General features: G+C 42.6%; 2 protein-coding genes across 5 annotated transcripts; one reads left to right on the top strand and one right to left on the bottom strand.

Annotated features, from left to right (window-relative positions):
• Positions 1 to 3,177: 3,177 nt before the first annotated feature.
• DNAlig3 (DNA ligase 3) lies at positions 3,178 to 8,200 on the bottom strand. The gene is made up of 3 exons (XM_065451999.2): positions 6,546 to 8,200; positions 5,445 to 5,849; positions 3,178 to 4,535 (listed from the first exon to the last, which is right to left on the bottom strand). Exons 1-3 carry the CDS (start codon positions 7,842 to 7,844, stop codon positions 3,567 to 3,569), a joined length of 2,673 nt encoding a protein of 890 aa, XP_065308071.2. The 5' UTR covers positions 7,845 to 8,200; the 3' UTR covers positions 3,178 to 3,566.
• Positions 8,201 to 9,656: 1,456 nt separating this feature from the next.
• PGS1 (Phosphatidylglycerophosphate synthase 1) lies at positions 9,657 to 23,850 on the top strand. 4 transcript variants are annotated; one of them, XM_065452001.2, is made up of 11 exons: positions 9,657 to 9,840; positions 10,879 to 11,025; positions 11,856 to 11,933; positions 13,555 to 13,740; positions 15,168 to 15,295; positions 16,626 to 16,807; positions 18,962 to 19,116; positions 19,766 to 19,918; positions 20,637 to 20,856; positions 22,030 to 22,112; positions 23,638 to 23,850. In XM_065452001.2, the coding sequence occupies exons 2-11, from the start codon at positions 10,903 to 10,905 to the stop codon at positions 23,755 to 23,757; spliced, it is 1,428 nt and encodes a 475-aa protein (XP_065308073.2). In that variant the 5' UTR covers positions 9,657 to 9,840; positions 10,879 to 10,902; the 3' UTR covers positions 23,758 to 23,850. The 4 variants fall into 4 exon arrangements, with proteins under 4 accessions (XP_065308073.2, XP_065308075.2, XP_065308076.2 ...); XM_065452003.2 differs by lacking the exon at positions 9,657 to 9,840 and adding an exon at positions 9,942 to 10,064; XM_065452004.2 differs by lacking the exon at positions 9,657 to 9,840 and adding an exon at positions 10,175 to 10,273.
• The last annotated feature ends 555 nt before the right edge of the window (positions 23,851 to 24,405 follow it).

The raw sequence follows: 24,405 nt of genomic DNA, 5'->3' as shown, positions 1-24,405 counted from the left end.
ACCAGGTCAATTTTGTTTCAGTTTGGCATCGCCCTTTTAAAACACTATGCAATGAGAAAACAACACAACATGTCTCAGGCCGCCTAGCAGAGCCTTACCAGCTCGACAAGCGTCGGCGTCTCGAGCCACAATGATTCGTGCAACTCTTTGCATTACGTCTGTCAAATTTTGCAGTTGCTTCAGATCATACACTTTCCCGGTTAGTACGTTTTTTTTCTCGCAGCTTTTCTTTCTCAACACATGTGAACAAGGTTCTACTGTATCTTTAACTTGTAGCTATGAAAAATGCTCTTTTCATTCACACATGACAAATTGCAGGATATGCTTGAAAACCACATGGAAGCATCTATTTAGATGTTCTGTGCCCAGTTGCAACAAAACACTGAGCAGATTTAATAGTCATGCACAGACCATAAAATATAGCACTGAGAAAACATACTTAGTAGATAGAGATTAATCATTGACACAAGTATACGCTAACAAACTTTATATGATTTGGTCAGACAATTTTCTGGGGATATAGTGCATTAGTACATATTATTATCTATGAGGCCCACAAAACAGCTTTTCTTTGGTAACATTGTTCCAAGTGCATGCTTAATGAAGCATTCATTTCCATTTTCTTTAAATACTATTCATGATATTAACCGCACATGCCCCAAAATTATCATGTTCTCTACAGTTAACTCTCCAAATTTGTGTGTATAGATACACTGAAATTACAGAGTAGCTGAATGAGAAACATATTAAAAATATATGAGAAATCTTTTGGAGCATCCAGCCATGTTAGTGTACTGGATTGGTGTACAGTGCAATATCACTGCACGCAAAATTTAATTGACGGCAAAAATACCTTTTGCAGGCAACACACATAAATGTATTAACATATGTAAATATATATCTTGCAGGTACTGCGAAGTTTGTTTAGAGGTGCACTACACATTATGTAACCAAAGTATCATAATCTGAATACTACAGCTACACTGCAGTAACAGATTAGAGACACCTCCAGGCCAGACAAAAACCTCTACATGCTCAATATGTTCGTCACTTAAGTTAATTAGTAACTTATGCTTCTTTGTGAAGAAAAGCAACAAGCATTTTCCAAACATCCTAGAGGATTACATAAGCAAGGTACAAACATGTGAAATATATTTTGCGAAGAGTGTTTTTCATTTATCAATGCTCAGCTTCACAATTCAGTCGAAAAATTTCAATCTGTCCATACTTTGGAAGACATGCAACGCTTAATAATTATGTTAAGCCTGACATATGTTTGTCATTTTCATTAAATTTATAATTTGGACTGTGTTCCAAAACAGCAACAGCAGCTAAGAAACAAGTCAGTCATATGTAATGGCTAAATAGGTTTTGAGCCAGGACAACACACCCACTGATATGGTATCGTTAGTTAATGAGTTTTCAGTTTTAAAACAAATGCCTTCTTCAAGACACAGATGCACGAAGTGACAAAGGCCAAAAAAGGAGACTGAAAAAGTGCACAAGGTGCAACTTAGACCTAAATGCAAAAGAAAGGTCTTAACATGAGTACAATTTCATCCTTTCACACTTGCACAATCATATACACACAGATACACAAGCATTAGGGGTGTGCGAATAGCTATTTTTGAGACCGAATTGAATACAAATCGAATAGTGCCGAAAGCAAATTGAATACAGAATACTTTTCAAACATTTTTTGAGTAATAAACAGCTGTTATCACAATTGATACAAAATGGTGTTCACTTCCTAGTATTCTTAAAGTTAGCGAGTTTCTGCCCTTACATAGCACGTTACGAAGTTTAGTTTATTAAAAGCATAAATGGAGCTTCAGAAGCCAACAAGTAGTTTCTTCGCATATACAGAGCTTTTCGAGTGTGTGAATGATCGCTGTATAGCCTGTAAAGTATGGCTACCTAAGGACGTAGCCTGCTCCACTACACAAGTTCTCATGGTTTATGTCCATAATATGCTCATGGGAGAGAAAATGTAGCATACGATCGCTCTAATATTATGCTTATTTGGGCACAGTTGACATTTTGAAATGTTCTAAAAGTACTAGAAAAATATTTGCATTTACGAATAGTGACTATTCGATTTGAAAACCGAATTGAAAAGGACCCTATTAAATTGGTATTAGAAAGTTTTGAATATTCACACACCCCTAACAAGCATACATGCACTTGTATACTGAGCGCCGCATAAATAGGAGTGCTCCTGCTAAATTGCTAGGCCGTTTGTATGCAAATTTTTAGCGTGAAAGTGAGTTTAATGCCATTTTTATGAGTATTACTAATCAATTTCGTCCACAGTAAGTTCGAAGTGGCTGTATGTGGCTATGTTGTTCAAAAATCTTCTGATTCCACTGCCATGGCATAGTGCCACCATCTGTCATGGCTTAGGAGAAAACAAGGTTCAATAGAAAAATGACAGATGGCGCCACCATTACACTGCAGTGAAATCAACACATCTTGAGTGGTGTTTAGATTTATTCTGAAGATTATTCAAAACTGATAAGTAATACCCACAAACATAATATATTAAGCTGAACTCGCCTCAGAATGGTACCTGTGCAAATTTTGAGCTTGAATGAGCCTGCTGCTTAGCAAGATGTGGAAGTCTTATTTATGCAACACACATTATGTACAGTACAGTCCACCCCTAACCCTTTGAGGGTCACGATTGTACTATGCACGGCGGTGAAAACAAATCCCAAATTTTGTGAGTTGCGTCGCACCCACCAACCACCAGGTGCATGCATCATCTGTTAAGATGGTATTTAAAGGCTGTTAATAAGCAAATTGGACAACTATTAGCCCTGCAACTTTGCCTGATTGCTTCATTGGTATATACAGTTAATCTATAACCAATTTAGCACAAGTTCTTTGCATTTGGCCTTTAAAATGGACACCTAATTACATAGTGTTCAAATCAACATGACTTGAAGGTATCAACTTAAAATGAAAGAAACACACGGTGTGACGCATTAGGTACATTTGACCTGGTAAATGCATCCGTGTCAAAAGCGAAATTAATCAGTCCCAAAATACTAAATAATTTGGTTTTTCTTAATGAACCCTACTATATATGTACATTCAATGCCCTTTCAGTTTCCACCTCTTAACCTTGCCATAATGAACATTCATGTGCTGCATGTAATAATAATAATAATAATAATAATAATAATAAAGCTTGCTCCAGCTTCAACCCCAGCATAAAGGAAGGCTTATAGGCCCTTTATAGCTGTTGCTTCCTGAGATAGAGGCAGCAGTGAAAACAACACGCCTTGACATCAATAAGGATATTCAGAAGAATGCAAGAATGACTCCAAAAGCAGTTCTACAAAAAAAACTGCGTAAGTACATTGGTGCACAAACACAGCAGCACTGTAAATGTACAAATTCTAAGCGAGGCTTCTTTGAAGGCCACTGCCGCATTCATAAAGGATATAGTAGAATGCAGAAAGTCCAGCACCGCAAGTTTTGTGAACTTCAAAGTTAGACTCTGCACATGTCGAGCACAGCTCCAACAGTAGAAGCTAGAGGCTCAAAAACAAGAACTGCGTTCATGCAGAGTACCTCGCTTCATCCTGACGTTTTTGATGTTTCATGCTGTCCCAAAGCCAATCTACGGTAACGATCTTCACTGAACGTGCACATTGTTTAGTACCCACATTCGGTGACGACAACATGTGGGTCACACTGTCAGTTTCACTCTTCGCAAGCGTGCCATCGTAGGCAACGAAGTACCTCCTCAACAGCCTACTCTGAGGAAGACACATTCTAACACCCGTGAAGACGTCGGGAAAGTCACAAAGCTTCTTCTTCGTTCCTGTAGACGCCTCCGATTTGGTGTCGTTTTTCGGTGCTCTTTCTGCTTGATGCTTCCTGGCGGGCGAAGGCTGTTGTTTTGAAACCGACAAGGGGGTCTGTTTTGGAGAATCAGACTTTCTTGAAGAATTGTTTTTTCTTGGGGAACTGGATTTCTCTGGCGAGGAAGACTTATCTGTTGAGCTAAACGAAGCATTTGCAACACCGCCGTCATCTTCGTCCTCGCCAAGGCCCAGGTCAAACGGCTTTGCCCTGGAGTTCTGAAACATCTTGCGCAGCTCGGGCAGTGTCGTCGCCTCCTTCGGCGTCTTGTCCGTCCGGATCCGCGTGACTCGGGGGAAGCGGATGGAGATGCCATCTGCGGTGTGCACCTCGGCCCGAGTGAACTCGGCGCCGGCAATCTCCCAAACCTGAGTGCTGTCCGGGTCCTTAGCGACAAAATCCGGCACCAGGACCTTCTCGACATCAAGCCACGCTGGCACCCGCTCCATCTGCCGCGATATTTTCTTCATTTCAAGCTCTGTCTGGAGCCGCTCCAGCGTCTTGTCATCGTGGCCGCCGTGTACTTTGGTGACGGTACACCAGCGACCGGTCGCCGGATTCCAGCAGCCCATTAGGAAGATGGACATGATGCCACCATTGCTTCCAGTGCCGAAGTATGCTCCGAGCACTGCGAGGTCAGCTGAGTCCGCCATGCTACCACCCTGCAGGTTGCAATAAGGTCATGAGCTTGAAGGAAAACAAAAGTGAGCTAGACTAAAAGCTTTCCCTTGTAAAGAAGCAATTATGCCCCTTTTACCAAAACAAGGTGAATAGTAAAAGAAATTCATGTATAGAGAAGAGGCCCATAGCACAATTGCCTTAATTCATACATCAGCCTGTTGTGATGGCACAGTTTGTGGAAACTATCAAGCCATGGACAGGGGCAAGGTCCTTTGTGGCAGACCTTGACACATAAGAAAGGGAGCATAATTTGTAAACTTTGTTAAGTTTTACTTTGTTAAGTTTTTTTTTGTTAAGTCACAGCACACAGTGCAGGTGACCAAGCATGGTGACTGATTTTGTGCCAAGAAGTGCACAGACTGGGAGGTCACAGCAATTTCACCATTTCATCCCTATCATATATCCACAAAGGTAACTTCTTGCATTGAAATGTAATTTTTTTTGCTGATAATCACTTTCTGTTGTACAGGTGCTGCAATGGTGCCAGAATAATGGTTTATCTTAAAAGTCCACATGAAAAACCTGCTTCAATGTCATAGACATGCGGTCAGAACACCACTTGCTTCTGTGCCAGAACCATGGCAGTATCGGCTGTACCAATGTGCAAGACGCACATGGACACACCTTCTCACCATAGTGGCCCTCTAAAGTGGTAGCTAGAATAATGTCAGTGCAAGCGATCTCTACGTAATTGATTGTTCCTGCTGATGCTTTTGCACTAGCACATAACTAGAAAACGTCATTGTAATTATAATGTGCCCTAGCTGATTTCGGTGTAATAAGATGGTGCCACCAGTGCTGCTGGTGCTTGCATCAGTGCATTCAGTACTCTATTATTCACTTACTCTCGTGGATATGCACATGCTAGAATTGCAATATTCAATGCTCACCTTAAGATAGTCCTTCTTAACCTTGAGCCAATGGCGCTTTCCTGGTTCATAAATGCCATCAGGATTTTTGAGCACAAGCCCTTCCAGGCCCTGAGACAGGACATCATTGATGAGGTTCCGCAACTTCTCATGTGTTGTGATCACATGCTGCTCGCTGAACACGACGTGATTCTTGATGGGGGTCATGTTGGCCTGTAGGATTTCTCTGCGCTCACGCAGAGTTCGGTCCAGTAGGCTTTTGCCATTGTAGTGAAGACAATCAAAGACGAAAAGACACACAGATGCATCTTTGAAGGCTGCCCGCTTGTGGATTCCTAGTGTTCCAAAGGGCAGTGGCTTCTGCGTGTGTGTGTCTACCATAAGAATTTCGCTGTCAAGGACCAGGTCATGGCCGTGCTTAAAAGCCTGCAGGCAAGGACATCCAAAGAAACAGGTGAAGTTGGTAAACAGTGGGGTGGGGGGGGGGGAAGAATTTAAATAAATGCAATGGTCATGGCTTACAATGTAACTTGCCACATGCATCAGGAGCGCTATTATGCAAGGGTCCACCTAGTGGACATGTCCACTTCGTCTGCTGCTGGAGTTCTGATTGGCTGGGCTGGGGTACGCTTCAGTAGGAGACAGGTGCCCCCAGCCAATTGGCACTTAAGCAGCAGACAAAATGGAAATATCCATTAGGTGGACGCTTACAGAATGGCTCCCCTGGTCTACAATCACTTCACATGTGAACAGAACTGTAGCTGTCTATCAGAAAAAGGCAGTTGTGCCCTGTCCAGACTATGACCTGTCCAGACATTGCAAAAAGTCTAAATGCACCTGCTTTCCCTGATAAAAATCAAATGCATACACTTGCAGAATGTAGTTAAATAGCGAATGAAAACATTCTTGAGCAATGGTGTCCAAGCATTTCATTTTGTTGGCATCTTGTCTAATAAACTAATAATAGTGCACCTACTGCTTTTACAAAGCACGAGCAAGTTCACAGTGCGAATGGCTTTGTAATGATAAGAGCTTTAGCACACATTTTTTTTTTCAGCATGTATCACAATGGCTTGACTATGGATGCCTTTGAATTACACCGAGCAACTCGGCATTTCATACCTTTGGAATGAAGTCCTTAAGATGTTGGACCTTGTGTGCCGACACCGGCTTCAGACTTCTGCTGAAGAACAAGAACTCCGAGCCCTTCTTGTGTAACTGGACCCGTTCGCCGTCGTACTTGATTTCCGCGTACAAGCCGTTCGGGCACTTGGCGAAGGCGTCGTCCACGGAGCCGCAGGGCTCCGCCAGCATCGGTATCATCGGCGTCATCAGGCTCGCCGAGACACTGACGTTGCCTTCCTTCGAGGTCCTCACGACGTCCTCCAGGTTCCGAGAGGCCTGGAACGCCTGGTATGCGTCCGGGTGCAGCGCCTCGAGGATGTGCTTGGGCCCCGAGTTTATGCGGATGTCGTGCTTGATGAGCCTGACGACCATGACCAAGTCGTTCGCAGTGCAGCGAGCGCTCAGGTGCCTCAGGAGCTGCACCTGATCGTCTTCGCGGGTGAGCCGTGACAGGCGCTCCAGGTAGGCGTCAACGTCTTGCATCGTCAGCGTGCTCTTGTCGGCCGGGGAGCCGTACTTCTCGAAGAACGCGCCGACGGTACGCGCCACGTCGCCCTGTTCCAGGTCCTCGATCATCTCCTCGTGGCAGCCATTGCCGAAGATTCGGCTGAACACCTTGACGAGCTGCTTGCTTTGCAGGTTGTAGACGCGCTTGTTGACCATGGGCAAGAGGAACTTGACCCAGAGGCAGAGGTCGCCCGTGAAACCCTTGCGCGTGCTGCCTCCTTTGAAAAACTTCGCCACGATCGCCGTCTTGCCCGTGTAGGTCGATTCTTCCGCGATGGCGGCGCACAGCTTGCGGAACTCCTTGAAGGCGTCGTCCTTACTTGACTTCTTCGTCAGCGGCGACGCTTCCAGCTCCTCCAGATCGAGCTTTTCCTCGGTATCGTCCGACCCCTGAGGAGTCAGGGTCGTCTGCAGTTTCTGCTTCTTGGCAGGAGTTCCTCCGCCGCCGGCGTTGTTCCCCTTTCGCTTGCCGGGGCTTCCAGCGCCGAACTTCTCCGACAGCTCGTCGATATGCTTGAGGACTACCTTTCGGTCCTCCTGGCCGATCTCGCTCCATCCCTCAAGGTCGCCGGCATCCTCGATCTTCTTCGTGGTCGCACGAGCCCGCGAGAGCTGCTCGAAGATGCAGTCGACGTGAAACCACTGCTTCATCTCTCCGCCGCTGTCGGTGAACGGATTCGGCACTATCTTGCCGATGCGCAGCACCTCCTTTTCGATCTTCTGCTTGCACTTCTTGCACCCCGCAGTTCCCCGCTTGGCGTACTCGATGCAGAAGCGAGCCTCCGACATTTCTCTATGGGAGAGCGCGCACTGTCGCTGGTAGGAAATATTTGTCGGAGATCGCACTTTGGAGTGAGACGGTCGCAAACCGCGGACGTTAGTGTTACATTTTGCCGTCGGTGACCATATTTTCCGTTGCAGAGGTAGACGATAACCGTCTTCCCATGAGCGAGAAACAATTGTAACGATTCTTCGTGAAGCACCACAACAAATCGTAACAAGAAGCACTTTGACGCGCGCGCAACGAGTTACGGCACGTAGCGACTTGGTTTACGGATTGTTGTGGGCTTCTTCGATTTTCCACTTCTGGCTACCCGCGGGCTGCCAGAGCCAGCCAGAGCGTCTTCGTTTTTCTCGGGTTGCTCCGCCCACCGCGCTACGCACTTCCGCCGGGCGTTCGTTTTGCTCGCGCTGGACGGTTCTGGCTACCCGTGGGCTGCCAGAACCTGCCAGGACGATTTTGGTCTGGCTGCTCTCTGGAAGTTCTCTGGCTAGCAGACGACTAAAAGAGGCGATGGGCGCTCGCCGCCATCTTTACGGGGACTTCACGGATTGCTACACGGGCGCTTGAGGACTTAAACTTACCTCGCTCAGCCAACTGTCTACGGTCATCTTCGGATTTCCTTACTTCTAGCGTTATCGTTTTAGGTGCTAACGCTCCGCTCCGCATCGCGAAGCGGTGTGAAACGAGCCGTGGTGAACCGTTTGAAGCTTGTGTGTGTGTGTGTGTCCCCTGATTGCTTCTTCGCGGCGGTGATCAGCACGCCGCGCTCTCATGCGTGCATGTTATCTGCATCGTGTTCCACGCAAGTTGTAGACGCTCATTCACGCATTGCGGTACATCTTAGTTTCGTCTTTCTCTGGTGGCGTTCCTTTTCACATATTTCGTGTATGTATATCTCTCCTTTCTCTGCAGTTAGCGAAGGCTTTGCAGTTAGCCCGTGTTCGCTCCGTCTCTCCGTCGTATGCTTAGGTGGCAGCTCGAAACCGATATGTGTTCGAACTGCAGGCCGTTGATCTAATAATACACTGATTGCACTCGGTACATTTAGACACACGTACATTGGCTTATTGCTCTAATGATTGCGACCAATGTTGTTTTTCGTGTAAAACGTTTCGCTGGTCACAGGCGACGTGCATTTTCACGCACCAGCTCCTTAAATGAGAAGCACCATCAGCCACAACAAACTTTCTGAAATCGAAGCCCAAGCAGGTCGGCGCGAAATTTTATGCGTATGAGACGTACCCGATAACCTGCTTTCTCATGTCTTGTGATGATACAGCGCCAACTCATCAATGTCGCCGGTGGGCGACGTGATCGCTGCGAACAGGGATCTTCCAGCTAGGCTTTCGAGTATACAATCACGATTTCGCGTCTTGTCATCTGCCGCGTCGGAGGCCATCTGTTGCGCTGCGCAAGGCGAGGTTGTCACAGTACGCGTCCTGCGACGAGTCGCGCGAATGCGATCGTATTCCTGAATGCAACTATACATTTTCAAGGTGGCAACGCATAAATGAGCCGACTACGCCGAGCGCGCGTCGGCCTCGACGGGCGCTGCCATGCTGGTAGCATGTTTACATTTGGCCAGCTGTACCGGCGTTCGATTTTGCAAACTTCGGGCAGGTTCGGGTTGTCTTGGGATCCCAGCCCACGTGACTTCCTGTCAGAACCGGAACTAGCTGGCTGCCGTCTGGCTACCAGCGGGCTGCCAGGACTGTGAAAATCGAAGAGGCCCACAACAGTGTTTTGGTTCTCTCAGTACTCTCGTCCCTTGCTTAATGAGCAAGGGTTAAGCGAGGCATTAGTTAAGTGCTAACAACGCTTTTTTGTGATTAAAAAAATAAAATTAGTTTTATAAGTTTTCCTGCTATAGACAAATGCTTGTGGGTTTGTTTTAACAGTTTTTGCTTAGGAGTGCTATCGATGCTAGCGGCCTCCCACGCTTTTTTCATGAACGACGCTGTCTTCTGCTGGTAGAAGCGTGCTCGCTCCGGCACCTCTCGTGTAAGTTCATCGTTTTACTTCATTTTCAGTGTATCGTGGGTTGAATCAAACGTAGCGCTCAGTAAAAATATAGTTAGGCACTCAGCTGATAACAGACTGAAGGAAACACTACGTTTTGCGTGTTGGAACACGGTCCATAGCTTCTTAGCACTCGGAAACTGCGGCGCTATGCAATTGCGTCATTTCACTATGCTTCCACAATTCGTAACACTGCTCCTGACAAGGTAATCAGGACGCATCTTTGCTTGATGTTGTTTCACGTTATCGTATCTAGAATGCGGATCGCAGGCTTGAACTTCCTGGATCAGCGCTTTAACTGCGACGGACGTTTCAGCTGAGCTAAGCGAAAGTGATCGTGCTTGTGGTGCAGCAAAAGCTAGGCGCCCACTTACAGCTCACCCTTTCGAGAGGAAAACCTGAAAGCTCCACAAAGGTCTTGGTTCCAAATTGACATTCGTTGTCAGGCCTGGCGTTGATTGAGTCGTGATTTATGTGGCATAATTTGTATTAATTCCCAGTTAAATGGTGAAAATCAGATGAGCTTGCTTAATTATGTGAGCACTAATCTAGTTGATATAGACGAGGCTAGATCATTGAACAATGTGGTCTTTATTGGCACTTAAACCGCGGGCAAAAAAAACAATTTTTTTTTCTTGCATATAGATCACATTGACAAACTGGCTCCGATTTTACACGCATGTATAATATATAGAGTAGCAGTTCCAGCCAGAGCGGATTCCTAGCTCAAGACCAGTAGCACTGCACTCGGACTACGTTAAACCAGTGGCACGCCAATTGGTTTTCAACTGGCACTGTTTATTCCAGTTAAAAAACAGCAAGATTTTCACTTGGGTAACTGCGTGCAGTTCATAGCCGTGGAACTCAGAAATGACCTGCTATTGTAGTGATTAAACATGAGCTAACAATGGCGCTTAAATGTTGCCAACCCCTTTCTTTTATACATATAGTTAGCTTTATTTATGCATCGATTCATCTGCAAGAAATATAATTCGATTAAAGGTTTGATTTTAATTTCAGCCTGGACTGCAACTATAGCCATCGATGGAGTCGTCGGGGACCATGGAGGACTTCCACTGGCTATGGAAGTTCGGCCCCGGTTTCACCATTTCGGGCGAGAGCGTCACCGTTCTGCATGAACCAAACCAGTTCTATGAGCACCTTAAGGTATGTGGGGTGCTGCTAACTATTAGAAGTAAGACAGTACAAATGCCAGACTTCCTTCTCGTTCCTCCCGTGTGTGCATTGTTTTGTATACCTGCCTTTCTGTACCATCAATTCCTGCTGTCTTGCACAGCTTTTGCTGGCGGTGTAGGTCTTAGTTCAGTTTACCCTTGGTCAGAATTCTACAGCATCTGGATCCCTAACTGTGGGCTAGTTGGTACCCATACAAGAACACAGTGCAACATAAGTTAGCAATGAAAGCTCAAATTAATGCATACTTTGAGTAATTCAGTCAAAACAGTATGACTATATACAGGGTCACAGTACAAAATAATCAACTACCATATGCATATATTCCATGTAGGTATCAGAGCGGTGAGATTGTAAAGGTGCGAGCACAAGATAACCACAATGTGTAAATCTCTTTATAAATGTATTAATTATGCAAGTTGAGGACCAATGCTAGCCTGAAGATGTCTTTTCAAAGCTCAAGGAACATTTTTGTCTTAATTTTGAGCAAGGAGGTAAATTCCAGAGGATCGGTGCATCTCAACCACAATCAGTTAGCTGATAATGTAATTAATGGTTGCATGCATGCAAAGTATGTCTTCTTGACATACAGTTGTCCTCCAGTGTTCTAGGTGACCAATATTGTTAAGCTTGGTGTGGCTTTGCATTGGCAATTACTGTGATGAAGCATCAGTGCAAGAAGTGGTTCAGCTATAGGAGGTCCTTCTTTTCCCTTCTGTTTCAAGTGAGATGAGTCATACATTAGAAAACAGAATGTCGGAGCACCAGATGCACCCTTTCTCCCATTCCTTCCAACATTTCAGAAGCTGACAGCATCTGCAAGTAAACGGATCGTACTGGCCTCTCTCTACCTTGGCAATGGGGAACTCGAGAAAGCCCTGGTGAGTATACTCTGAAACACTTTGCCACCTGATGGGCATTACAAAAATGTAAGCATGTTTGCTATTATCTTGAATAGTATCAATACCTGCGTTTATGCCACTGTGTTGGTATTTCTGCGCTATGCATCATGGTGTAATAATAATAATAATAATAATAATAATAATAATAATAATAATACGTTTATTTTGGTTCATTGGTTACAAGCCAAAAAAGGGAGGCGGGCAGAACACCACCTGACTAAGACGTGGCCTTCCTATACACACACAAAAAAAGATCATGGTGAATGGACATATCACAGCAATGTCACCTGCCGTGATGACGTAAACCTCTATTTTATGCTTCTTTTTATTGTTTAAATGGTATGTGCTTTTATTGATTTATTTATTTATTTATTTATTGATAACTGCCTCCATCACACTGTACTCGTTCTATGTACTATTGCACAGTTGTTGCTATGCAAGGAAAGTTTCGATTATCACATTGTTATGTAGTGTATCTGATGTGTATACTTTTAATTTGTGTTGCATTTCTCTAGATTTGATACATTCTTATTCTAATTGCCATTTTTTTACTTGTAAACTGATGTACATGACCTTTTTTATATGTTATGTCAAGCAGATATGTGGCGTCCTTTTTTCCTTTTTTTTTTCTGAATTCATGTTCCGGACATGTACCAATGTGTCTATGGCTATGTGAATTAAAAAACGTAATAGGTTTCAATGTCATATGCATTGTGTAAAGGAGGCTGTGGTGAAGCCAGAAAATTATTGCCTTGCCTCCTCTTATGCCTTGTCTGAGAATAAAATATTGGACAAAAAATGTCAGCTGACTATAGTGCAGCACATAAAATTAATGCAAGGCAAAATAAACCAGTTATATTAATATTCACAGATACAATAAAACCTGGAATTAAAACGGGAATATAGCAAGTAGAAGAAAATTGTGCAGAAACCATCAACGATGAAAATCAGTGTAAGCGAATAGCCAGAACAAGCGAGTAAGTGACTGAACAAATGAACAAACATTTTCATTGTCAAGTCCGACTAGAGAAGAAAATGGGTGAGAGGCATAGAAAGCTGTTCGCTTTAGATAACCTAAACAAACCGTCTTTGAAACCAAGACTGTTAATTAACCCCATAATGCCCAAGCACAGTTCCCTGTGAAGGGAATAACTCGTTCACCATTGTTTCTGGCCATAGAGAGCACATCTTTACAAAAAACATGACATGTTATTTGAATAAAATAGCCTAGTGAAAAGTTTATTAGTAATTGGTTTACTGAACTATGCTCAACTGAAAAACTCGCTACATCATATAAAGAAATGGCACTATAGGCTATGAGTTAAGTTTCTCGTGCTTAAATAACCATTTCGATGTATCAAATTCAGCCTGGCATAAATGACACATTGGGCATTACAGGGTTAAATGCAATGTCGTGAACACACTTGTATTGATTTGGAGTGCAGCTGTCATGTGTGAGCTCAAGGATTACTAAGAGAGTTCAGTCCCTAAAGTATTTTAAATGTGAGCTTTTGGATACCACGATTCGTCCGTGGTCTGTTATAAGTAGCGAACATTATCAGGCTCCTTGGAGTTAGAGCTTTAAGAACTCTTGACACAGGTCTCGGAACTGCATGCGGCAGCCAGGCGCAACGTGGAGATTCGCGTGCTCTTGGACTACACCAGGGGATCGAGGGGCGAGATAAACTCGCGTACGCTTTTGATGCCCCTGCTTCAAGAGTTCGGTGGCCCGTCGAGCAGTAGTGGCAGCCACGGGGAGCCTGCAGAATCCCCGGGCCAAGTTCAGGTTTGTGGTCTGCCTGTGATGTGAACACTTCAGTTGAAGAAAGCAGTGGGTAAAAAATTGAGACTGTCCATTTTGTTAGTCTCTGGCAATTGAAAAATTCTGGTAGCAAAAAACATAGTAAAGCCTGATTATAACTAAGTTACATGCAGCATGAACGTATCTTCATTATATCCGATATTCATTGTAAGCATATATTCAGTACCCGCTGATATGTTACCAGCGAGAAAAGGTTATGTTCACTTCCTTATATCTGATAATTCATTTGACTGTTTCAGAATATGTGTCGACTATAAGTGATAGAGCAATTAGAGCAGGTATAATTAAGTTACAGTTTACATAAAATAATTACTTTTGTTGCATATAGTTTGCAAAAGTATGATTCACAATTTGTGGTGCTCTCCAAGAGCCACATACGTGCTGATTTCATTCTACTTTAGGCATGGTGTAATCACTACAATATATAGCATTACTGTATGTATTTTTTTTTTCTGGAACTATGTTTCTTGAATAGTGAGAAAATTTATTGTAATGCACTCCGGATAAAGGAAACTCTCTTAAATGAAAATACGGGATAAACAGAACAATGATATCAGCTTTGGTTGGCCACCCATAGGCACAATGTCAATAAACCTGGATTAAATGGAACCCATATTTTCCCGAAATTTGTATAGAACTTTGACCAACACTGCCATCTACGTTATTCGTGCATGGAACAGGAAAAGTACAAGAACATGCCAAATGATGATGCTATAAATAGTGAAGAAAATTAAATCCATTAAGTGCGGTGTTTGTTAGCCTTTGGGACCAGATGGCAAGAGGTGCAATTGAGAGTCTTCAGCGCTATTTTGAATCTAAAGACTTTGCCGAAACTTTTGGAATCCTTTGCACATGAACAAAACCCTACGCAAAAGAAGCTACAATGTTACGAGTAGATCATAGTGAAATCTCCTCTTTTCATGAAAGTAATCTCAAAACACTTAGACGCTCTTCAAATAAAGCAGTCTGCGATTTTTTGTGTTCTTCTCTTGAAGGAAACTTCAGATAAACGGAACAGGTTTTCTGTCCATTTCAGTTCCGTTTAATGATTCTAGTGTATTTTCATCAGCTCCTGTTGATGCAATATGTGTGATGCACAACTTGATCCTGGATGCTGTACAGCCAACTGTCACAACAGCGAAGCATCAGCCGACAAAAAAATGTCTGTGTTATATCTAGTATTTGTTACAAACATATATTTGTTATGTGCTGATATTGGCAATTTTTTTTTGTATTTTCTCTGTTATATCCGATAAATCATTATGTACATGTTTGTTAAATCAAGGTTTGACTCTACTCAAGTTTCATCTATTGAGAGCGCGAATTGGATTGAGCAGGCAAGCATTTCTAGTACTGACAGGAACCTGCACATCGGCACTCATCTTTCACAGGTGGCGCTCTACCACAGTCCACGGCTCCGCGGCCTCATACGCTGGCTCCTACCAGCACGTTGGAATGAGACGCTTGGACTGAGTCACCTCAAGGTCTACCTGTTCGATGACACCCTCATCCTGAGTGGGTGAGCAGGTCATTTATACCTGCTGTTGTCTGCTAATTTTCATTTATCTTTTTTTATGCTTGTTGCCACACTCGTTAGTAACGTCTGAGTACATGAAAAGGAATACTGAGGATTGTGGATACTAAAGTTTATTGCATATCTTGCAGCCCTCCTGGTTTCCGTTTTTTTTTTCTTTCTGACAATACTCTGCAGGCTGATGTGCATTTAATGCTAACCCTACTATAAAGCAAATTCTTTGCTAAACTGAATGAGTATAGCCCCAATAGGCACATCTCTGCACGTCTCGTTTGACCCATACATCGGGGCAGACGCCATCCTAGAACTGGAAATAAATCAGGAACACCCAAGTTGGCGCCAATATCCTTGCAACCATCTCTTCCTTACTAAATTCTCTCGGCACATTTTCTAGCATGAGCGAAAAGCCAGCCATTTTGTGTAGGGCAATCTAATGTAGTATAAAAGCCTACTTCTAGTATTTTCCACCTAGCCCGATCAGTTTCTCCTTGGTTCTGTATAGCAGAGCTTCTTGTAAGATGAGATTCAGGTTCATCTTATAAGGGCTCCATATTCTTAATTGTATCTTACAGTGACAATGATTCAGGCATGAACATCATTATGTGCAGTATTAGTGATGCAAAACTATCAATAGTTCTATCAGTATATAGTTAGATAATTATCCACCAATTAGTACAGAAATTATAAATAGTACCATTGATGTATATCACCGATAGTACAATTGATAGCATGTTATTAATATCTGTGGCACTATCAAGTATGCTATTGACAGTGTAAAATCACGTGACATACTATGCACCTAAACACTGCGATGTAAACTTTGTGATATTTCCCTGTTTACATTTGCATCAATTGAGCATTATTGGTGGTCAGTTATTGCAGCATTTCTGGTAATATCACTATTGAACAATTGTAAAACTATCGATCACATTTTCACTACCTAACTGGGGCAATATTTTACCCATATGTAGTACCACTGTCAAAGCTTTTGTTACATTATTTATATGTCATATAAAAATATTGTAATGCTCTGAATAGTGTTGTTGATACTATCGAGAATCTTCTTTACACTATCGAATTCTATTGATAATCAATTTACCAATAGTTGTGCATCACTATTGTGTGTAGAAATTGAATTTGTAATAAACAGTGTTCTCTTCACAGTCACCTTAGAAGGGCTTCAATGTATTCTCTGTACCTCAGTCTGCTGAAGGTTCAAGTATGGGTGTCATTTGATGTGCCAACTGCATTAGCATAACATTTACACCTTCCCCTCTCTCTCTTCTTTATCTTTTTCTTTCTTCCTTCCTCACAGGGCCAATTTGAGTGACCAGTACTTCAGGAACCGGCAGGACCGCTACGTGGTCTTCCGCAACTGTCCGCACCTTGCCGACTACTTTTCTCATGTCGTGCAAACGGTGTCGTCGTTCTCCCTGCAGCTCCAAGGGGACGACTCTGTTTGCGTTCATACCAGTTTCAAAGTTCATCCTTTCAAAGGTAGTGAAAAAGACAAAGACGAATGTGAAAAAATATATAGAGACAGGAAATAAATCTGCAATATAGTCATTACACATCTTCCGCGTGTGAAAAAAATTGCTACCCACTGTGGAGAGGTTCAATGGCTGTGGTGTTCTACTACAGAGCATGAGGTCACAGGTTGTCCCCACTCGCAGCTGCGGCATTCCAATGGGGGTGGAACCCAACAACGCTTGTATACCATGATATAGCTAGACATTAAATAGATACTAATGAGGTACACTGAGTCAATTTAGAATGACAGAGTATTCTTTGAAAACTGCATTTTTGTTAATTTAATGGAATTACATTGCTTATTAGCACCAAAATGTTGGGTCATAACTTCGTTCATTAAACCTGATTCTTTACATTTAAGCCCCAGTGCTGGCACATCAGTGTGATGTCATGGATTTCAAGTTATTTTTCTGTATGTTGGGTCATTGTACTCGAAAATGTTTTCAAAATCTCTTTGTTTTCATAAGCTTTCTTGAAACTTGCTAATTTCAGTAATTGGCTGTTTTAGGATGCAATAGGGCACTTTAGGTAATATATTCTTGTTGCTGGGATAGTTGGTTCATCTTATTACGCCAAGTTAAGATGCAACCAAGGGCGGAAAAAAGAGATTTGAGGACAGGAAAGGCACCTAAAACCTTGTTTCCATCCTTGGTTGTGTCTTAAAATTGCGTAATAAGCTTTAGGTTAGGGGACGCAAGCATTTCTTGTGGGCTCTTCATGTCCTTTTGTGCTTGCTTTGGGTTCTTTTGTACTCCCAGCCAGCATTTTGCGTCCCTCAACACATGGGTACAGCTTACGTCCCCTAATCTAAAACTCTCTAACGTATTGATACGTTACTAATAAAAAATTGACTAGACCTGGGCAGATGCCTTAAAAATTCATGGTGTCATGGTGAGCTCCTGCAAGATATTCAGAGTGGCATTGCCATGTCTCTTTCATTCTTGCATCTTTTCTAGCTTGCCAAGCCCCTTCTCGTGTTAAGAGTGGCAGTTCTTTTGGTATTGTAGAAGGGTAATTTACTAAGCTTAACTTACTTTTCTCTTTAATGTCCCTTTAAAGAACACCAGGTGGTCAAAATTACAGATCTGGAACCTTGCAGTGCAAGTTCCCTTATAGCCCATTGCACAGTCAAGAAAGGAACTGACATCAAAGAATAGAAAACAAAAGTTTGGACCGATTGGCAGTTGATGTGACAATTGTTCATGCTGTGAAGACCTTAGGTAGATATAAGCTTAGCACAGAAGCAAACTGGCGCAGCTCAGGGCAATAACGAATGGAACGTGACTTTCTGTGACGGCGTGCTAGAGTGAGGAAAACATGACAAAAGGCAGGAAAAATCATTTTGGGCTGCAGCTACAAATTTTGCCGCAGTTTTTTTAACTATTGAAATGCCGATCTGGCCGAGTTAGAATTGCAAACACATATTACCTATCAGCGCAGCATACACAGACGAGGACAAAAAACAACTAGAATGTAGGCAATGCGCTCTGTTTATGCTGTAGTCTTGCCTGTCCTTGCATCACTTTCTGTGCCGATAGCTTTAACCTATTCAGACACCAATTAGTATTGTCCATTAATAGAAAACTTCTTTGGACTATATACATTTCTTGCACCTTCAGAATCACAAAAAGTGTAGAGCTGCAGAACGGATTAGGAATTTTTAATCCTTCAGTGAGTTTTGTCAAGTTTGCAGCAAGTGGACTCTCCATGCGACAACTAACCACAGGAACGCCAGATGTGAGAACACCAACTATTGTATCTATGCCATGCTAGGAAAGCGCGCAACCAGCCACTAGACATATATGCGTGATGTAAAAAGATTCTGAAAAACAATGAGAGAAATTAACCTCCTATACATGACGACCTACTGGCACCGAGGTTATGTCTATCTTCCCAGTCGTTTTACTACAAAACTTCGCACATATTATTCTCACTTGCAGCACAGACCCAACAGAAAGCGTTCCAAGACGTACACAACACGTCTTAAATTTTATTTTTCGTCAACACTTTTGCTTTTCATGCGATGTCTTGGTGTGCACAGTTGTGCCCACGGTGCCTGAAGGAATGAGCAAATGGTTCCACTGCAGCACTCAAGTATTCTTTTGTAAACCTCTGTTTCAGGTGACCAACAAGCATTTGTGTCTGCTGCGAACCAGCGGTTGTCTAAGCTCATCAAGCCAAACAGGGAGACAGCTCCGGCACCAAGTCGAGGTGGTGCTTCGGCTGACACTTGGGTCTTTCCACTGCTCCAGATGGCACCACTAGGCATCACTCAGGTATGCAGAGCAGTTCTTGGAAATGTACAGAGCATGAGAGCCATGGAAGAAATCGCAAGCCCAGAATTTATGCGTGCCCCTCAGCGATCATGCAAGCTAGGTGCATATTGTATGCCTCACTTTCAGACTGCATGCTGAGATTGTGAAGAATTGTTTCTTTAATCTCACCTATTGTTTACGGAACCTTTATCTGTGATTGTACTGCAGCTTACATTTCCTTTTCACGACGTCGCACATTTCCGGTCATTGAAGGCAGTGTACAGAAATTTTATAAAACCAGCTAAGTAAACCTGCCATTGCTATTTTAGGCTTTTGTTAATATAGCGGTAATTGCTGTTTACATGAGTGATAATTGACTGTTGTTTTATGCTTAACATGTCTTTTAGGCCTTTCAGACAACCAGAGGAGGAAATGAAAAATGCGGTTCATATACAGCATAGAGTTCAATTGCAAACAGCTTGGTATTAAAGTCCCAATAGAAACCAGTGCAGAGTGCGGTCGCTGAACAGGGACATTTGGTGCAAGAAGCTCAGAGCAAGCACGAAAAATTTCTTCGGGATAGTTTTTGGTGCATTCGCTCGTAACACATGGCTTCAAGTTTAAAAAAAGAAGAAAGGCAGAAAACTTATACAGTATTGCTTCTTTGCAGGACCAAGTTGTTACTGAGCGATTGCTCGCCCATGCCCCAGCGAGATCAACGTTGCGGCTTGCAACAGGCTACTTCAACCTTACGGAGCGCTACTCTAACATCATTCTCAACAATCAAAGTTCACGCTTCGACCTCCTCGTTGCCTCACCCAAGGTGACCTATAGCTCCAGCGCTTGTCTAACTATATGGTAGTATGTCAGCTTTGCATTTGGTTGCAGCAATCACTTAGCTGGCAGCATTCGTATATGATGGCTTTTCCATAACAAAAGGTGTGGAGAATTTAGGTAGATAATTACTGCTTGCTGTAGTAAGGGTTCACTGTTAGTTCACTGTTTGTTAATATTCTGACTTATGGCTTAAGGTTTAGATATTCACTGCTAGTGTTAAATCAAAGCTACAATCGACATTAAGAGGCCCTCATTACATCTAATAGTTACTATAAAAGTACACATTGATAGCAAAAAAAAAGATCATAATCAGATCTCTGAAAAAAAATGCAGAAACAAAGCACTAGCACAGTGCAATACATTGGGATTGTAACCTAATAACTGCCATTCCAAGATGTAGTCACAAGTTGCTGTTTCTGGGGGTTGCGAATTTTTGCTACCAGAATACACATTCTGAGCTGTCAGCTCAAAGTTCTCTTGTATTTTTTTCACACTGTAACTGATATTGCTATAGATGTTGTATTTCAAGTTTTGTTATAGCCATAGAAAACCAATTCAGTTAAAGTGTCATCAGCCAAATTTAAAACTTAATTCATGGTATTTGTAATATGAAGGTCCAGCTGTAGTCTCAAGTCTTATCTCAGGCTCTGATATTTTCATCACTTGCTCGACGACCAACACCACCAATGCATCTGGATTTGCAGGTGAACGGCTTCTATGGTGCCGAGGGCATCAGTGGCGTGATCCCGACTGTGTACACGCATTTACTGCGCCAGTTCTTCCTACGAGTCGGGCCGTCCCACGGTCATGTTCAGGTTGGCGAGTACGAGCGGCCCCAGTGGACTTTTCATGGCAAGGGACTGTGGCTGTGGAGAGACGGCCAGCCATGGCCATGCCTATCTCTCATTGGCTCGCCAAACTTTGGTGAGGGCTTTTTTACAGGCCTTGTTTTGAAACAGGAGACCAATAGACAGCACCGGAAACTCTTGTTTGCTTTCTTGTTTTAATGTGCACAATGGTCAGGACTATTGTACAGGCATTAGCAAGTTACAGCTGCCAATTTACTGTTAACCTTGAAAAGAAAATTCAGTGATCATGGCATTCTGTCAGCACCGACATAATGGGCAGAAACTTGGAGTTTAACAAAGAAGCTTGACATGTAGTTAAAGACTGCACAATGAGCAATAAAATGAAAAATGATAAGCATGAAATCAAGGAACAGGAAGAGTGGCGTGGATCAGAAAGCAAACAGGGATAACCAATTTCTAGTTGGCATTAAGAGAAAAAACATTTGGAGGACGCTTAAGCTTCACCTTTAAGAGTGGAACGTGATAGCATTCAAAGATCCCTCACTGCTTCTCACGGTTCCCGGCAGCTGCAGCTTATGTAACTGTAATGTTTACCAGGAAACACTGCTGGTGAACGCTGTACACGAAGGTGAGCAAGCGAACTTTCTGGTAGAATGGTAGAAATGTGGCCTCTTGTGTGGGCCACGGATGCGCGGAGGCAAGTGCCATCTGCATGGTGTTGTTGCAGGAAACCAAGCACAGCGCTCCGCTCTGTGAGTGGTAGAAATGCTGGAAAAGGGGGTTATGTTTGCGTTTCCACGTAACAGAATTATGTTTTCAGGTATAGTCAACTTACATTCCAATGCTATCAATTCTGTAGGTTGTTTTTAGGTTGTACTTTATGATTTTTCTGTCACATCTTACTTTGAGGAATTCATTTCGTTCACTAACGCCTCTGCACCACGTGGAGGGCCTGTGTGGTCGTGGTTCGGAATTATTTTACTTATTATTACGCAAGACGCCGACGCCGGATTTTATGCAACGAGGGGCCCTTAACGCTATTGCGCTAAAATGGAGCTAGGCAGGTCATGTAATGCATAGGGCAGATAGCCACTAGACCATTTGAGCTACAGAATGGATGCCAAGGGAAGGGAAGCGAAGTTGAGGATAGCGGAAAATTTGGTGGTGTGATGAAATTAGGAAATTTGCATGGCCTCTTGTGGTCTCCTAATGTAATCTTTCATTGTCCCCACAAACAATTATTCCATAAAACCTGTCTTTTTCTTTGCCTTCCTTGATGAACGTGCAGGTTTCCGGTCAGTCCACCAAGATCTCGAAGCACAAGTTGCCATTGTGACGACCAATGAGAAACTTCAGAGGCAGCTGAACCACGTAAGTAGTACTGTTTATAATATTTTTGTTAGTTTCCTATCATAATCTGATAGAGGTGTGCAAATATTCAGGGCTTTATATGCAAATAGAATAGTTCTTGGCGTTCAATTTGTGTTCCATTCAAAAGCATCATTTAATTATTACTTGAAAAACTCAGTTAGGCCCAACATTGGGTGCAGTATGATTGCAAGTTGGCAAGAGTTAATGATCTAGCCAATCAGTGGCTACGTTTCAGTAGCTTCAAATTGTCTGCTAATTCATAGTTGCGTCAAACTCAGCTGGATACATTCAGCTACTCCTGCAATCTGTGTTTCGAGTGACAGCACATTTTCCACTGCAACAACTCAATGCTGAAAAAAAATTTCTTTGTGGGAAATACAACCTTCTAATGCTTTAGAGAGAATACGGAGGTGCAGTAAGGTAGACTCTTAAATGGAACACCAATTTAGCATTCAATTTTGCATAACTGTGAGAAGTCTTCGTATTAAAAATAAATTGGTGGCTGATATGATGCATTAGGCAGACATTGATGGACATGTGATCATTCTAGACATCTCCTTATCTATTCTTAGTTGTAATTGGTGCTGGAATTCCAATTAGGTGTACGTACCCTTTAATAGAGTACCATACTATATGTGCATGGACAAAGCACGAATATATGAAGAAGCTGGAGCACAAAAATTTTAGAATAGGGCAGCAGCTCAGATACCCATTTGCACGATTATTCAACCCGAGGTCACTCTATCGCGGGCGACCTCATTTAGACACCAGAGCAGGTCTCATATCATGTGATGCTAAAATGTCATGCTTTTAGCAGACATATATACGTACATTGCTTCTCTCTCATTATTTCTGTTTTGTTTCCTCTGTATCTTTCTGGGTTATCAAAAAATGTGGTATTAGGGCAGCTGGCTAGGCTCTGTCACAGTCCTTTCTGAAGGCCCAAGAAGGCCAGTTAAAAAAAAATAGTCAGAAGAAGGGACAGAAATGATCACCCGCTTTTAATGAAAAATAATTTTATTTATATCTTCTATGCCTCAACATCACCGATGATATCTTCTTACTTTCACTGCTCTTTCCTTGAAAACAGACGTCCTACTGAGCATGCTGAAGGTGCACTAATTTGCACACATATGTTTCATTTAAATAAGCCTTTGTTGGAGATCAGTGTGTTGTCCTTTTTCATTCGGCTGGGTGTTAGTTTCTTTTTTGAATAGTCAAACCTTGATATAACGCACATGGTTATAGCGAATTGTCGGATATAACGAATTATTGCATATATCAAATTATTGGATATAGGGAAGCAAATATAAGACTTTTCTCGTCAATATCAGCATGCAATAAATGTATTTGCTTATAAAGGATATCAGGTATAACAAAATTGATTTTTTTGGTCACAACTTCATTGTAACAAGATTTGACTTTTGTACTGTCCTGCTGAAGTTAATGGATTACTGAAATGCCCAATTCTAAGCCTTCTCACTCAGTCCGTAAACATTTGTTTTGCTTGTTCTTTCGTTTGCAGGAGCAGCAGAGGCTGTACGACCTTGCAGCACCCGTCTCCCTCGCCACATTTCAAAACCCAAGCCGTCACGTGCCTTTCTGGGTCCGGCTTCTTATGCCACTGTTCCGGCCGCTCTTCTGAGCATATGCATCACACATAAGAATCAGACGCCACACCTGCATCATGTCTATAGGTTAATAAACTAATTGAATAAAATAAACATTTTAAATCACATGTCTTCAGAGTTGCAGTGCCTTACTGATGGGTGACATGCACTACAGTGTCATGTGACAGAGCTTTATACCATTGTAATTCAGGCATCAGATGTGTGCATGATGCCATTTGTGCTTGTTCTACATTATTCCTGTACTGTGCTGTGTATTTCCGATGTTATACATAAAATATTCTATCTTAATTCTGAATTGTCATCAGCTTTCTAACAATATACACAGTTAACTCTCATTAACTTTACATCAGTCAACTTAATTTTGGCAAATGCTTCCAACAAAATGCCTATATGTGAGCAACATTTCATTTAACACGAAATATGATAAATTGAACCGACTTTGTATCACCTGTAGGGGTCCATCAAATCAGTAAAATTTGACTGCGATACTGATTTGTAGTAGGTAGTAATGCGATTTCCACGATAGGCACAAGATCTTGCTCTTGCTCCTTTTTTATTATCTTTTAGTAGCTAACACGATTGGTTAGCTTCTATCAGTTTTTAAATGACGCACAAGACGCAGATGCGTTGCATTGTGTGCAATGAAGTGCTCTGCTATAGCC

This window comes from Dermacentor albipictus, chromosome 8 (assembly GCF_038994185.2).
Source record: "Dermacentor albipictus isolate Rhodes 1998 colony chromosome 8, USDA_Dalb.pri_finalv2, whole genome shotgun sequence".
Taxonomy (NCBI): Eukaryota; Metazoa; Arthropoda; class Arachnida; order Ixodida; family Ixodidae; genus Dermacentor; species Dermacentor albipictus.
This window is presented reverse-complemented; position numbering and strand designations above follow the sequence as displayed.

Coding starts and splice junctions, on each gene's coding strand:
- DNAlig3 (XM_065451999.2), bottom strand. CDS start 7,844: ATGTCGGAGGCTCGCTTCTGCATCGAGTACGCCAAGCGGGGAACTGCG. Junction 5,850..6,545: donor TTAAGGACTTCATTCCAAAG/GTATGAAATGCC, acceptor CCTTGCCTGCAG/GCTTTTAAGCACGGCCATGA. Junction 4,536..5,444: donor TTAAGAAGGACTATCTTAAG/GTGAGCATTGAA, acceptor TGCAACCTGCAG/GGTGGTAGCATGGCGGACTC.
- PGS1 (XM_065452001.2), top strand. CDS start 10,903: ATGGAGTCGTCGGGGACCATGGAGGACTTCCACTGGCTATGGAAGTTC. Junction 13,741..15,167: donor AATCCCCGGGCCAAGTTCAG/GTTTGTGGTCTG, acceptor CATCTTTCACAG/GTGGCGCTCTACCACAGTCC. Junction 16,808..18,961: donor CAAAGTTCATCCTTTCAAAG/GTAGTGAAAAAG, acceptor CCTCTGTTTCAG/GTGACCAACAAGCATTTGTG.